The sequence below is a fragment of the Lepidochelys kempii genome, chromosome 8 (assembly GCF_965140265.1).
Source record: "Lepidochelys kempii isolate rLepKem1 chromosome 8, rLepKem1.hap2, whole genome shotgun sequence".
Classification (NCBI taxonomy): domain Eukaryota; kingdom Metazoa; phylum Chordata; order Testudines; family Cheloniidae; genus Lepidochelys; species Lepidochelys kempii.
The window spans coordinates 6,653,318-6,665,021 of NC_133263.1; the positions used below are offsets into that span (position 1 = coordinate 6,653,318).

Sequence of the window (11,704 nt, forward strand, 5' to 3'; positions counted from 1 at the left end):
GCGGAGCGGCGCGCGCGCTTCCGTCCGGGCATTGCGGCTGCGGCCACCGGGGCTGGTTCCAAGATGGCGACGTCCCTGGGCTCCAACACCTACAACCGGCAGAACTGGGAGGACGCGGTAAGGCCCGGCCGGGGCCTGCGGGGCGAGGCTCCCCGGTGGGGGTGAGGGGCCGCCACCCTCCCGCTGTGGGTTTAGCCTCCCTCGGCGGCCCGGCCGGGCCCAGGGAGCCTGGCGGTGGCGGGGGCCCGCCCGGGGCCGGGGTTGAAGGGCGTGTGGGCGGCTGAGGCGGGGGCTGTGGGTTGGGAGGCTCTCGGCCAGGGGCTCTCTCCCGAGGCGGGTGCCGGGCCTTGCTCCCTGTCTGGGGCCGCTGGGCGCTGACCCCGTGTAAATGACGGGCACGGGCACAGTCCACGGCCTCCCCCGGGGTTGCTGGTGTCTAATCTGGGCTCCTGACCAGGTGGGATCTTACCACGTATTTGGGAGTGTTCTGCTTTTTAAATACAAATAACGGGCAGCGGGTGTGTGGCTCTTCTCAAGGTTTCAGCTAGGAGCTGGTTGGGACGTGTTGGGGGCCTTTGTCGTGTCCCCCTCTCCCCCCCCCCCACCCCCCCACACACTTTGGGTAGTCAGAGCTTTAAATTAGTCCAGCACCAGTCCAGCATCTCTGATCTGAGAGACGCAGACTGCGGAAATGTTGCTGCTGAATAGAGGCCTAATCTGAAGTGAGTTCTGAGATTTAGTCCTGACTGTTTTTTTTTCCCCCCTCCTTGATGCAGGACTTCCCCATTCTGTGTCAGACATGCCTTGGAGAAAACCCCTATATCAGAATGGTATGTGACTGCCTCGAGTCATTGTCCTTTAAGGTGTATGGTGAGACTAGCTATTGAACCGCTGGTTTAGGGGACTAAAAATGAGCTCAGACAAATGGGACAAGTAGGAGATGCCAAAATGCATACCTACAGGCTTCTGTGTGCTGCTTCTTGGCAGCAGAACATGCGTGCATAGGGGAAGAGGGCTAGATTTCGGTATTGGCCAAGGGTATGGGGAACATGATAAAACAAATCAAACAATTGAGCTGAAATCAAGACCGCTTGTCTAATGGTTAAATCATAAGAGATGGGGTAAATATGGATTCTGTCACAACTTTTGATGATGACTCTCTTCTTGACTTAGAGAAATGTGATGTACTGAAAGGCTAAATGACTTGCCCAGTCTTTAAAATGTGCTTTGAAAAGTGCTTTGATATCATTTGATGAAGATTGCTTGAATGGCCTTTAAATCCTTGTTGTTATACCCATTGCATTGACCTCTTCAGTTGAAGGCTGTGTACGTGTCACCATTCCATTTTGTTTTACCTTTCCCAACACCAAGTACAATTATGTAGTGTATTCTCATTTTAAATATCCACCTTTCTCCACTCTTCTCTCCCTAAGCACATTTTAGTCTATGCAATTCTAATGAGCTATAATATTTTATGCAAATATCGTCTGTGTTTCAAAGATTGATAGAGGATTTATTTTTGTGTGTTACGAATCTCTGGATGTTTTGTCATTGTTTAGAAAACAGATATTAAAAAGCCGAAGCTGAGGGGTTTCTTGAAAGATTTAAAAATATTCTATTGAATATTCTGCCATCAGAAAAAGTGGAAGGGTTTGGAAGTGATTTCCTCCCACTTACCTTTCAAAGGGTGTCCAGATTAAGTGAAAGCCATAGGATCAGACATCTCCAAATGCAACCGTCACAGAGAGAAAATATGCAGATGCTATGGTGGTACCACATGTGGATGGTTGGGTGGAAGAGATGAAAGCAGGGGAGTATTTTCTAAGTCATGTAATGTATGATCATAGCATTGACGAGTAGCTTGTGGGCTTTTTTAGTAACTTTCATTTGATTTTATTCCAGACCAAAGAGAAATATGGAAAAGAATGCAAGGTATGTTTGTCTTCATTGTAAGAGTTGACTTCTGGACTAGCTCATTAGTTTCCATTTAGAATTAAGATATAATGCTGAAAATATCAGCTTCAAACAATTGCTTATTTTTGTTAACACTTTAAGGGGTGGATTTTGCAAACTCTTGAGCATGTGAATGCCCTGTTGCCTACAAATACTTGACAACAGTTAGCTACTGGTGTGCTCACTGCTTATCATGCTGACCAATGTTGTCACATTGTTTCCTTGTATACTCCCCCATCTCTCTGTATCCATCTGTAGTCTCTTGTCTTACACTTAGATTGCAAGTTCTTTGGGGGAAGAGGCCATCTTATTTTTTTTTCTGTTTCTCTGCAGCACCTAGCACAATCGGGTCCTGGTCTGTGACTAGGGCTCATAGGTGCTATAGTAATATAAATAATTAATAACTCTAGTCATGTGATTTATCCATGAAAGTCAGTGGGGCTTCTCATGTGAGTGAAGTTACAGATGATTGTACATTTTTTCAGGATTGGACCCTTAATTATTAAATCTGAAAAATGTTTAGGTTTATTTCCTTTATTTCACTATTTAGTCTGGTTATTCACTTAAAAAAAAAAGTTTGGAATTGTTCAGATGCACTTCTGCTTCTAGTCATTTTCACTCAGTCTCTTGCAAGAGCACAGTGTTCTAGGGTTTAGGTTTCAAACTCTGTAAGAGAATAATTACACCTGAACAAAAATAACCTAATCACCTAGTTATACAAATTCCTTCCCTCTCGCCCCAGGAGTGTGTGGTGTTGCTCTTTAACCCCACCCTCCTAGTGGATTCACTGAATCCAGAGGTTGGCACCAAAAGATGCAGTGTTCAGCACTCCTGGTGGGAAGGTTACTGACATTACTTTTTCAGAAAGAGTAGATTGGGGTGGGGAGGGGGGGAGTAATCTCAAAGAGATTTGAATTTAAATCTGATTCTCTTAGTTTGGATTTATCGGTTGCTGTTCCTCCCCCCCAAAAAAAAATCTCATAACATAGTGGTGGTTAATGCTGGACTGGATTATTATTGAATTTATTTAATCAATGTAGCATTTTCCTGTTAAAAATTCATTTCCTCTTCACTTTTGCCTTAGCAAATGGGTGGTAGATGGAACTTGGCTTCCCTCTGGATCTCAGTAACTCCCCTGCCAGCAAGTGGTTCATGCTGGGTATCTCTGAGACAAGCCAGCCTTTGTGTTTCAAAAAGGAGAAAGCAGGAATCTTTAGTGATATCCCTTGGAAATATAAAGCAGAATGCCTTGTATTGACTCCAGTGGAGGAGTTAAAATGTATCGTTTCCCTCTTTTCCTCCTTCCTACCATCATCTCCTTTTCGTTAGGAAACCAGAGTGATGTATTGAGAGCCAGCTCCCCTGCCCCGAGTCCAGTGTACAATGGAAGTAGAAACGTCCTCCCCACAGAGACTGTATGCATTACTTCAGAATAAGGCCACCCTTTTCTGGGCCTAAATGCCTGTGGCCAGATGGACTGGGTCTCTTGCTATCTCAGCAAGTATATAATTTGCAGACATATCCTACAAATTAGCTGTAATGATTCTTTAGTATATAGGATCATTACAGCTAATTTGCAACTGATGAAGTGAGCTGTAACTCACGAAAGCTTATGCTCAAATAAATTTGTTAGTCTCTAAGGTGCCACAAGTACTCCTTTTTTCAAGAAAAGATTGGGTTTTCTGAGTTGTTTGCTTGAATTTTTACATATTAAGGTAGTAACATTAGGCAGGTGATTAAAAGGGAGGAAGCCTCTAGTAGTAGTTTAGTTTCCATAAGAATCTGAATGCTAGTGTCATTGCTGGCCGCAATTAGAGCGGTACAAGTCACTGCTCTCTTTGTCTCAGATTTGTGCCAGGCCCTTCACAGTGTTTCGCTGGTGCCCAGGTGTTCGAATGCGCTTTAAGAAGACAGAAGTGTGCCAAACATGTAGCAAGCTGAAGAATGTGTGTCAGACCTGCCTGCTTGACCTGGAATATGGTGTGTAGCTTGTCTCCTGTCTCCTCATAGTTTTAATACATCTCTAAATAAATGTGTATCTCCATGACTCTGTGTGCCTAGGGCATGGAGATGCATATTTATTTAGAGATGTTTGTATGAGAGAGAAGTTGAACAAATCTGACTGCGATCTCTTCTAGGCTATACCAGAAGGCACATATATATGCCAAATGGTGCTCCTGTCTGTGCATAAACTTTCCAGCTCATTAAAGACTAAATCATGTCTAATAATTGAATCCATTCTAAAATAGGATCTTCCCATACACACGAGTGCTGTGATCTGATTGACTGTGTTCATACGACTGAGTTGCTATGAATTTCCAAGTGTGTTTGGACTTTGATACCCAATGAATCTTACTCTAACTGTAGAGAGGATTAGAATCTTGACATTGCATGCCTTTGTTGCGGGCAAGAGTAAAAATTGTTCCGTTGGGGATGCTAGATGTAGGATGAATTATATTTGATTAACTGAATTCCCACTATTCACATATGTTTCAGTAGAATATGAGGCTTTTAAAAAACTATCATGAAACTAGACAAACTTTCAGTCTCATTCAGTTCACCTTTCACAGCAGGTGAAGTAATGCTATCCATAGGATATTAATTAATGCAGTGTAAAACAACGAATCAGTACAGATTTGACTGCTCTTCAGGACCCCTATCTCTGAATACAACTACGTTAATATGTTATAACAACCGCTTTTGGGCTTTCTGCTTTCGGTTAATATTAATTTTGTTCTTCCGTTTAATTTTAGGTCTACCTATTCAGGTTCGAGATGCAGGGCTCTCTTTTAAGGATGACATGCCTAAATCTGATGTCAATAAAGAGTATTACACCCAGAACATGGAGAGAGAAGTAAGGAATGCATTTTTAACCGAATCTGTTGGTGGCTTATCTCACTTGTGCTGTAGATTAAATGAATTAGATAATCTTGAAAACTTCCTGGTTTCTCTGATTATGTGCATCAGTTTCCTGTCCCAAGTAATGAAATATGCATTCTTTACCTACTGCTTAGATTTCAAACTCTGATGGGACAAGACCAGTTGGTGCTCTAGGAAAAGCTACTTCTACCAGTGACATGTTGCTTAAACTGGCTCGGACCACCCCTTACTATAAACGCAACCGACCCCACATCTGTTCTTTTTGGGTGAAAGGAGAATGCAAGAGAGGGGAAGAGTGTCCCTACAGGTACAGTTTTGTTTGAAAAGCTAACATATTAACAATGGTTTGCAATATAGGGAATTCTGAGTAAAATGGAAGTAATGCAGTGTCTTCATAAGCATTTTTGCTGATGTTGCAGGAAAAATTACATAAGAACAGCCACACTGTGTCAGACCAATGGTCCATGTTGCCCAGTAGTCTGTCTTCCGATAGTGGCCAATGGCAGATGCTTCACAGAGAATGAACAGAATAGGGTAAACATTGAGTGATCTATCCCTTGTCATCCACTCCCAGCTTCTGGCATTTAGTCTTTGGACACCCAGAACATGGGGTTGTATCCCTGACCATCTTGACTAATAGCCATTGTTGGGCCTATCCTCCATGAACTTATCTAATTCTTTTTTTGAACGCAGTTATACTTTTGCCTTCACAACATCCCCTGGCAATGAGTTCCACAGGCTGACTCTGTTGTGTGAAGTAGTACTTCCTTTTGTTTGTTTTAAACCTGATGCCTATTAATGTCATTGAGTGACTCCTGGTTCTAGTGTTATGTGAAGGGGTATATAACACTTCCTTATTCACTTTCTCCAGACCATTTTATGATTTTGTAGACCTCTGTCATATCCCCCTTTTAGTCATCTCTTTTCCAAGCTGAAAAGTCCCCACTTTTTCTAATTGCTCCTTGTATGGAAGCTGTCCCATACCCTTAATCATTTTTGTTGCCCTTCTCTGGACCTTTTCCAAGTCTAATGTATGTTTTTTGAGATGGGGCAACCAAAACAACACACAGTATTCAAGGTGTGGGAAAACCAGTGATTTATATAGTAGCATTATGATATCTTCTGTCTTAATATCTATCCCTTTCCTAATGATTCCCAACATTCTGTTAGCTTTTTTGACTTGCTGCTGGACGTTGAGTAGATGTTTTCAGAGAACTATCCACGACTCCAAGATCTTTCTTGAGTAGTAACAGCTAATATAGACCCCATCATTTTGTACAGGTAGTTGGGATTATGTTTTCCATGGTGCATTACTTTGCATTTATCAACACTGAATTTCATCTGCTGTTTTGTTGCCCAGTTTTGCGAGATCCCTTTGTAACTCTTCATAGTCTGCTTTGGATTTAACTCTCTTGAGTAATTTTGTATCCTCTTCAAATTTTGCCACCTCACTGTTTACCTCTTTTTCCAGATCATTTATGAATATGTCGAACAGCACTGGTCCCAGTACAGATCCCTGGGGGACACCACTATTTACCTCTCTGACCATTTATTCCTACCCTTTGTTTCCTGTCTTTTCATCCAGGAGAGGACCTTCTCTCTTATCTCATGACTGCTTACTTTGCTTCAGAGCCTTAGATAAGGGATCTTGTCAAAGGCTTTCTGAAACTGAATGTTAACTTGACATATATTACCAGTGAATGAATCCCTTTCCAGCAAGTTCTTTCTTGATCATACTGTGTGCATTCAGCAGTGAGCTGAAACATCAATCCACAGATCAAGTGCAGCTTTTCTCTTACATTGTTCATTGCCTCTCTTGGCAACATCAGTTCTTGCAGCAGAAAATACTGTCCCACAGTCAGTGATCTGAACATATCTCAGCAAGTAACTTTGTTTGAAACCTAGCTCATGCAGTTTCATGGAACCTTGGTTGAGCTGTCCGAGCTGCTATTTGTTAAAACTCTAGGTGGCGAATGTTATAATAAATTAATAAGTAATTTGAGTTCTTAGGGCTCTTTAATTGTGTGTCATTTTGGTGTGATTATTTGAATACTGTTAGTCCTCAGATAGCCTTTTAAGGAGAAAGGTGACTGTTGCAGTCATGTTATTGTGGTGCAGTTGTAACAGTGTAATGTTATGAAATGCTTTGTTTACTCTACTTTAGACACGAGAAACCTACAGACCCAGACGATCCTCTGGCCGATCAGAACATCAAAGATCGTTATTATGGTATTAATGATCCTGTAGCTGATAAGCTTCTGAAACGGGCTTCAACCATGCCTCGTCTGGACCCACCTGATGACAAGACCATTACCACACTATATGTAGGAGGCCTGGGAGACACCATCACCGAGACTGATCTGAGGCACGTTGGTACATCTGAGTTTGCATTTGCTTTTCAGCTTGATGCCTTGATAATGGAGAATTAGCTTGCTAACATTTTCCTAAGATGCTTGTCACAGTGTTCCTCTTTAGTGAGCATTTTGTTGAGGTTGCTATGCCTGAATGAGAGTGAAGGGGGCTGTTCATCCCTTGGTTATGCAGCCCCTTCATTTGTCCATACCAGTCAGAAGTGAACGACCACTCTCTTCACTTTACCCTAACCGGAAGCTGGCGAATAGGTCTAGTTAGAGGAGCGCAGAATTTGTGGAGGTGGGAATACAGTTAAATCTAAGCAACATCATCTGTGCTGTGTTTAAATTCTTTTCTTCCCCTCCCACCTCCACCAAAAATCCCCCCCAAAATGCATCATTGCTGTTGGTGCCCTGAGGATCCCATTTTACACTTGTACAGTTGAAATTCCCTCATGTAACCTCCATCTTCCGAATTCCTGAATTCTGAAGAAACCCCTGGCACTGTTGCTGCATAACTGTATGTAGGGATTAAAGTTCTGTGACAGGCATTTCCCCTCTTTTCTAACACTGGATTTGAATCCATGATATAGAGGGGAAAGGGTGCTTGTCTCCCAAGGGTGTGAGCGTGTGAGACCTTTAATGTATTGTGTGTTTTATGGAGAAGAGCAGCAGAATCCAATTTTGCTGTCCTTTCCTTGCAGAAATCACTTCTACCAGTTTGGAGAGATCCGGACGATAACCGTGGTACAGAGGCAGCAGTGTGCATTCATCCAGTTCGCGACACGGCAAGCTGCAGAAGTGGCTGCTGAGAAATCCTTTAACAAGCTTATTGTCAATGGACGCAGACTCAACGTCAAGTGGGGGAGGTGAGCAAGTGGGAGAGGAAGTGGGGAAGCATTTATTTCCTTTTTGGAGGTTTTCCTCAGGATATTGTTTTTGGAGAATCCGCTCTTAACTGCGCACTTCAGAGTCATGTACTGTTCCTTATTCAACTCAAAAGTCTTGGTGACTTAGAATGGAAGCCAAGTGTGTAAAAGACCCAAATATTTAGTGGGTTGCCTGTCTTTTGGTGGGGAATGTGGTGTTGGAGGGTAATTGGCATTGGGTCTCTTTGAGAAATTCTATTTTGGGGTGGGTACACTGCTGTCTGAAAAAACAACACTAACTCCTTTTGCGCCAACTCACCAAGTCCCTGCTGCTAGCATTCTGTAAATTCGTGATCCTTGGCCGGAAGCAGTGGGTCTGGGATTGGTGACGTAAAACTGTCTCTTGTGAGGGTCTACCCACTCTGCCACCTCCTTCTTCAGTTCTAATGCTTTTGGCTTTGATTTCAGGTCCCAAGCAGCAAGAGGGAAAGAGAAGGAAAAAGAAGGTACTACAGAATCTGGTATAAAGCTGGAGCCAGTCCCAGGGCTACCTGGAGGTAAGAGAAATGGTTCTATACCAGTGATTGCCCTCTCAAACACAGAACAGCAGGTCACTTGCTACCATGAGGCAGAACAGAGTTACACTTCTTGGTTTGCTCTCTATACCATTGGGACCTGGGGCCAATAGGGCAGCAGCACATCTCACTCTCAGAGTAGTTAATGAACCTGTGTTCGAATAAGAGCTGGCTGCTGAGTCTTGTATTTATGGGCAATGAAGGGATCTTTGGCTAGAAGGAAATTCAAGGTGACTCAAGGCCTTTTTTACAGGGTGATTGAAAAGTTACAATGGTTAGAATAAAGGCACTTAAATCATTGAGACCTTCTGTGGCATAAGATCTGGTTGTGTGTTCTTGATCCATTCAGTGTCATCTGTTGGGGCAGGCAATCCCAGTTGTTTAGGATTAGGATTGGATTTTCATTGTGGAAGGGTCAGAGCCTGTGGAAGGGGTCACAGCTGTTGTTCTAGAGGTTCACTGGCATCCTGCGTCTGTCAGATACACATTACTAACAAAGTTCCTGTCGGAAGAGCTGATTGAAGCACTCCCCTTAGGGATGGGGTGGATACTTGCTTATATTTTGCCTGCTAGCTTTCACCAGTAACCAAGGGATGTTTGTGTCTTGAAGCTCTTCCCCCTCCTCCAGCTGCAGAAGAAGAGGCATCTGCAAATTACTTCAACCTACCTCCCAGTGGCCCTCCAGCCGTGGTTAACATTGCCCTGCCACCACCCCCTGGCATTGCTCCGCCCCCACCTCCAGGTAATTCCCTTCCCCTTCCCCCACTCTGTGGGGAGAGTTAGAACTATGTCCTTTTACCAAAGAGGGCTGGAATCAGGTCTTACTTGCCAGATTACCTACTAGCAGATGCTCTCTATTGTAGTTTTTTGTGGTACCTACTAAGTGTGATCTGGGTTTATGAACCAGCTTGTACTGTAGAACTGGCTCTTCGTTAGACTGAACTGCCTGTGGTGTAATATGTTCTCTGCAAAATTCTGCAGTACCCAGGAGAGTCTCATAACCTGTGCTGAGGCCCACCCTGCTTCGCTGATAGCCGAGTAAACCTCATGTTGTCCCCAACTTCTAGGAGAGACTCTAAACAGAGAGAATGTTAGTGTCAATATTTGACTGTTTGTATATTCAAAACGTGAAGCCTTATCCCGGTGGAACTTCAGGAAGTGTTGGGTTTGTCCAGCTGCGCTGGATGGTCTCGTTACCCAAATACTTCTGGTATGTTCAGTAGTGAAAACAAAACAGTTGGCAGTTCGTAATATAATAGGGAGCGGGGGAACAGGCACTCGCAGAATTGGAATCTACAGTCTGTCATTGAATAGCAACATGTCCTCAGCTGTTCATTATGCTGGCAGAAAGGTTAAAAGGGTGTAAATTGGGATTCCTCAGAAACTGGGGAAGGAGGAGAGGGGGCACCCTTTCCGTGGGCTCAGTTATGTTTTGCTTATCTGGCTTGAATGACACACAGGCAACAATAAAATACTTCATCAGGGCGCCTGGTAATCTGACACTTGTGTTCTGTGTCTGCAGGTTTTGGACCGCACATGTTCCACACCATGGGGCCTCCACCTCCCTTCATGAGAGCCCCAGGCCCCATCCACTACCCTTCTCAAGATCCACAGAGGATGGGTGCCCACGCTGGGAAGAACAACACTCCCTAGCATCCCATTGACCTGTTCACCGTTTGAGTAGATGTCATTTTTTTGGTTACCATGGTAGCATAATATGTTCAGCTGTGGGCGAGCTGGAGACTAAGCCTTGCTTCCTGCTTGCACACACAGGGCAAGCTGAGCTCTGTTGTGTTGCCACTAGCGAATCTGGTCATTCATATAACCTGAATCATTCACTTACTATCATGGGTGGGGGATGTGGGAGGGAGGAATGTGGAGAGACGTGATCTAGAGGGTCCATGAATGAATTGTACGAGAATTACAATCCCATCAGTGTGTTCAATTTTGCACATTTTGAAATAAATTTTTCTCCTGGGGGAAAAAAACACACCTTTAGCCGGTTTGATAGCCTCAGCAGTTTACACCCTGGAATGGATTGGGGACTCTTGTACAGACTTAACTGGAAATTTTGCTAGTAATATTCATTCCGGACTCAAAAAACTAGTGATTCATCATTGAAAAAAGATACCAGGTCCTCTAGCACTAAGCCAGAACTCTCCAAGATAACACTGAGGGGAAAGGAAACTAGCATCAGGCGCACAACTTCCAGGGATTTCTCCTTCTACTTACTGTGACCTTTTTTTCTCCTTTTTTGGGTTGCTTTTCTTCTGATCGTGAGGAAAAAGTGGAGAATCCTAAGCCCCTGTAGTTAGTCAGTTAAGTGCTAGGTAATACAAACAATTCCCCTACTGTCAATTCCAGCATGACCCAAACAGGCGCTCAAGCAGCCATCTATTTCAGATAGGCCAGCTGGGACCTTCCCACCCCTCTCCTTGGAGAATGAACATTGTTACTGAAACTGCCAGGAATGGCCTTCACGTAAAATGGCTCTCAAGCTGTGAAATGGACCAAACCATTTTCTGTTCTGTTGTTTTTTTTTTTTTTTTTTTAAGAGCTCTGAGTTCAGCATTCACCCTGGAGCATCTGTTCTCTGCATAAAGTCTGTAATTTAATACAGTGCTTAGGAGTCCGGGTGGGGGATTTTAAAGTACAAAAGTCTGTTGCTTTGATGTAACTGATCTGTAGATATGTTTTGGTAAAGAGAAACATGTGATGAGATAAAGCCTTATTTACTTGTTTTTGTTTTTTAAATTAAAATGGGCAGATTTTCCAAATATTTGGACCCTGCTTCCAGAGGCAAAATTTGTCTGAGTATTGTCTGACCTTGTTTGGCTGAGCCCTCTGTCCTCGTAAAGATGAAGAGTGGCATGAGATAGCTAGCATACAGCCCCAGTTCTGCCTCACCGTGCGGCTCTTTGGAACGTAGGGCTAGGCCCCTGCTTAAGTGGAATGTGAAGTTCTGACGTTGCAGGCACCATGTAGGATCTTGCATAGGAGAATACAGTACTCTAGGGGGTGCACTTGGTTAGTGCACTGGCCTTTCATCTCTGGAGACTTGGGTTTAAACTTGGCA

The 11,704-nt window shown here is 43.6% G+C and overlaps 1 protein-coding gene across 1 annotated transcript; it reads left to right on the forward strand.

Annotated features, from left to right (window-relative positions):
* Positions 1 to 11,433, forward strand: RBM22 (RNA binding motif protein 22). The gene is made up of 11 exons (XM_073355323.1): positions 1 to 117; positions 777 to 830; positions 1,903 to 1,932; positions 3,801 to 3,933; positions 4,707 to 4,807; positions 4,968 to 5,140; positions 6,998 to 7,198; positions 7,889 to 8,053; positions 8,522 to 8,610; positions 9,239 to 9,370; positions 10,151 to 11,433. Exons 1-11 carry the CDS (start codon positions 64 to 66, stop codon positions 10,279 to 10,281), a joined length of 1,263 nt encoding a protein of 420 aa, XP_073211424.1. The 5' UTR covers positions 1 to 63; the 3' UTR covers positions 10,282 to 11,433.
* The last annotated feature ends 271 nt before the right edge of the window (positions 11,434 to 11,704 follow it).

What these genes read in the sequence shown, in the direction of transcription:
- RBM22 (XM_073355323.1), top strand. Translation starts at nt 64, where the DNA reads ATGGCGACGTCCCTGGGCTCCAACACCTACAACCGGCAGAACTGGGAG. An exon ending in GGGGAAGAGTGTCCCTACAG is followed by an intron (nt 5,141 to 6,997) that starts GTACAGTTTTGT and finishes ACTCTACTTTAG; the next exon opens with ACACGAGAAACCTACAGACC. An exon ending in CTCAACGTCAAGTGGGGGAG is followed by an intron (nt 8,054 to 8,521) that starts GTGAGCAAGTGG and finishes CTTTGATTTCAG; the next exon opens with GTCCCAAGCAGCAAGAGGGA.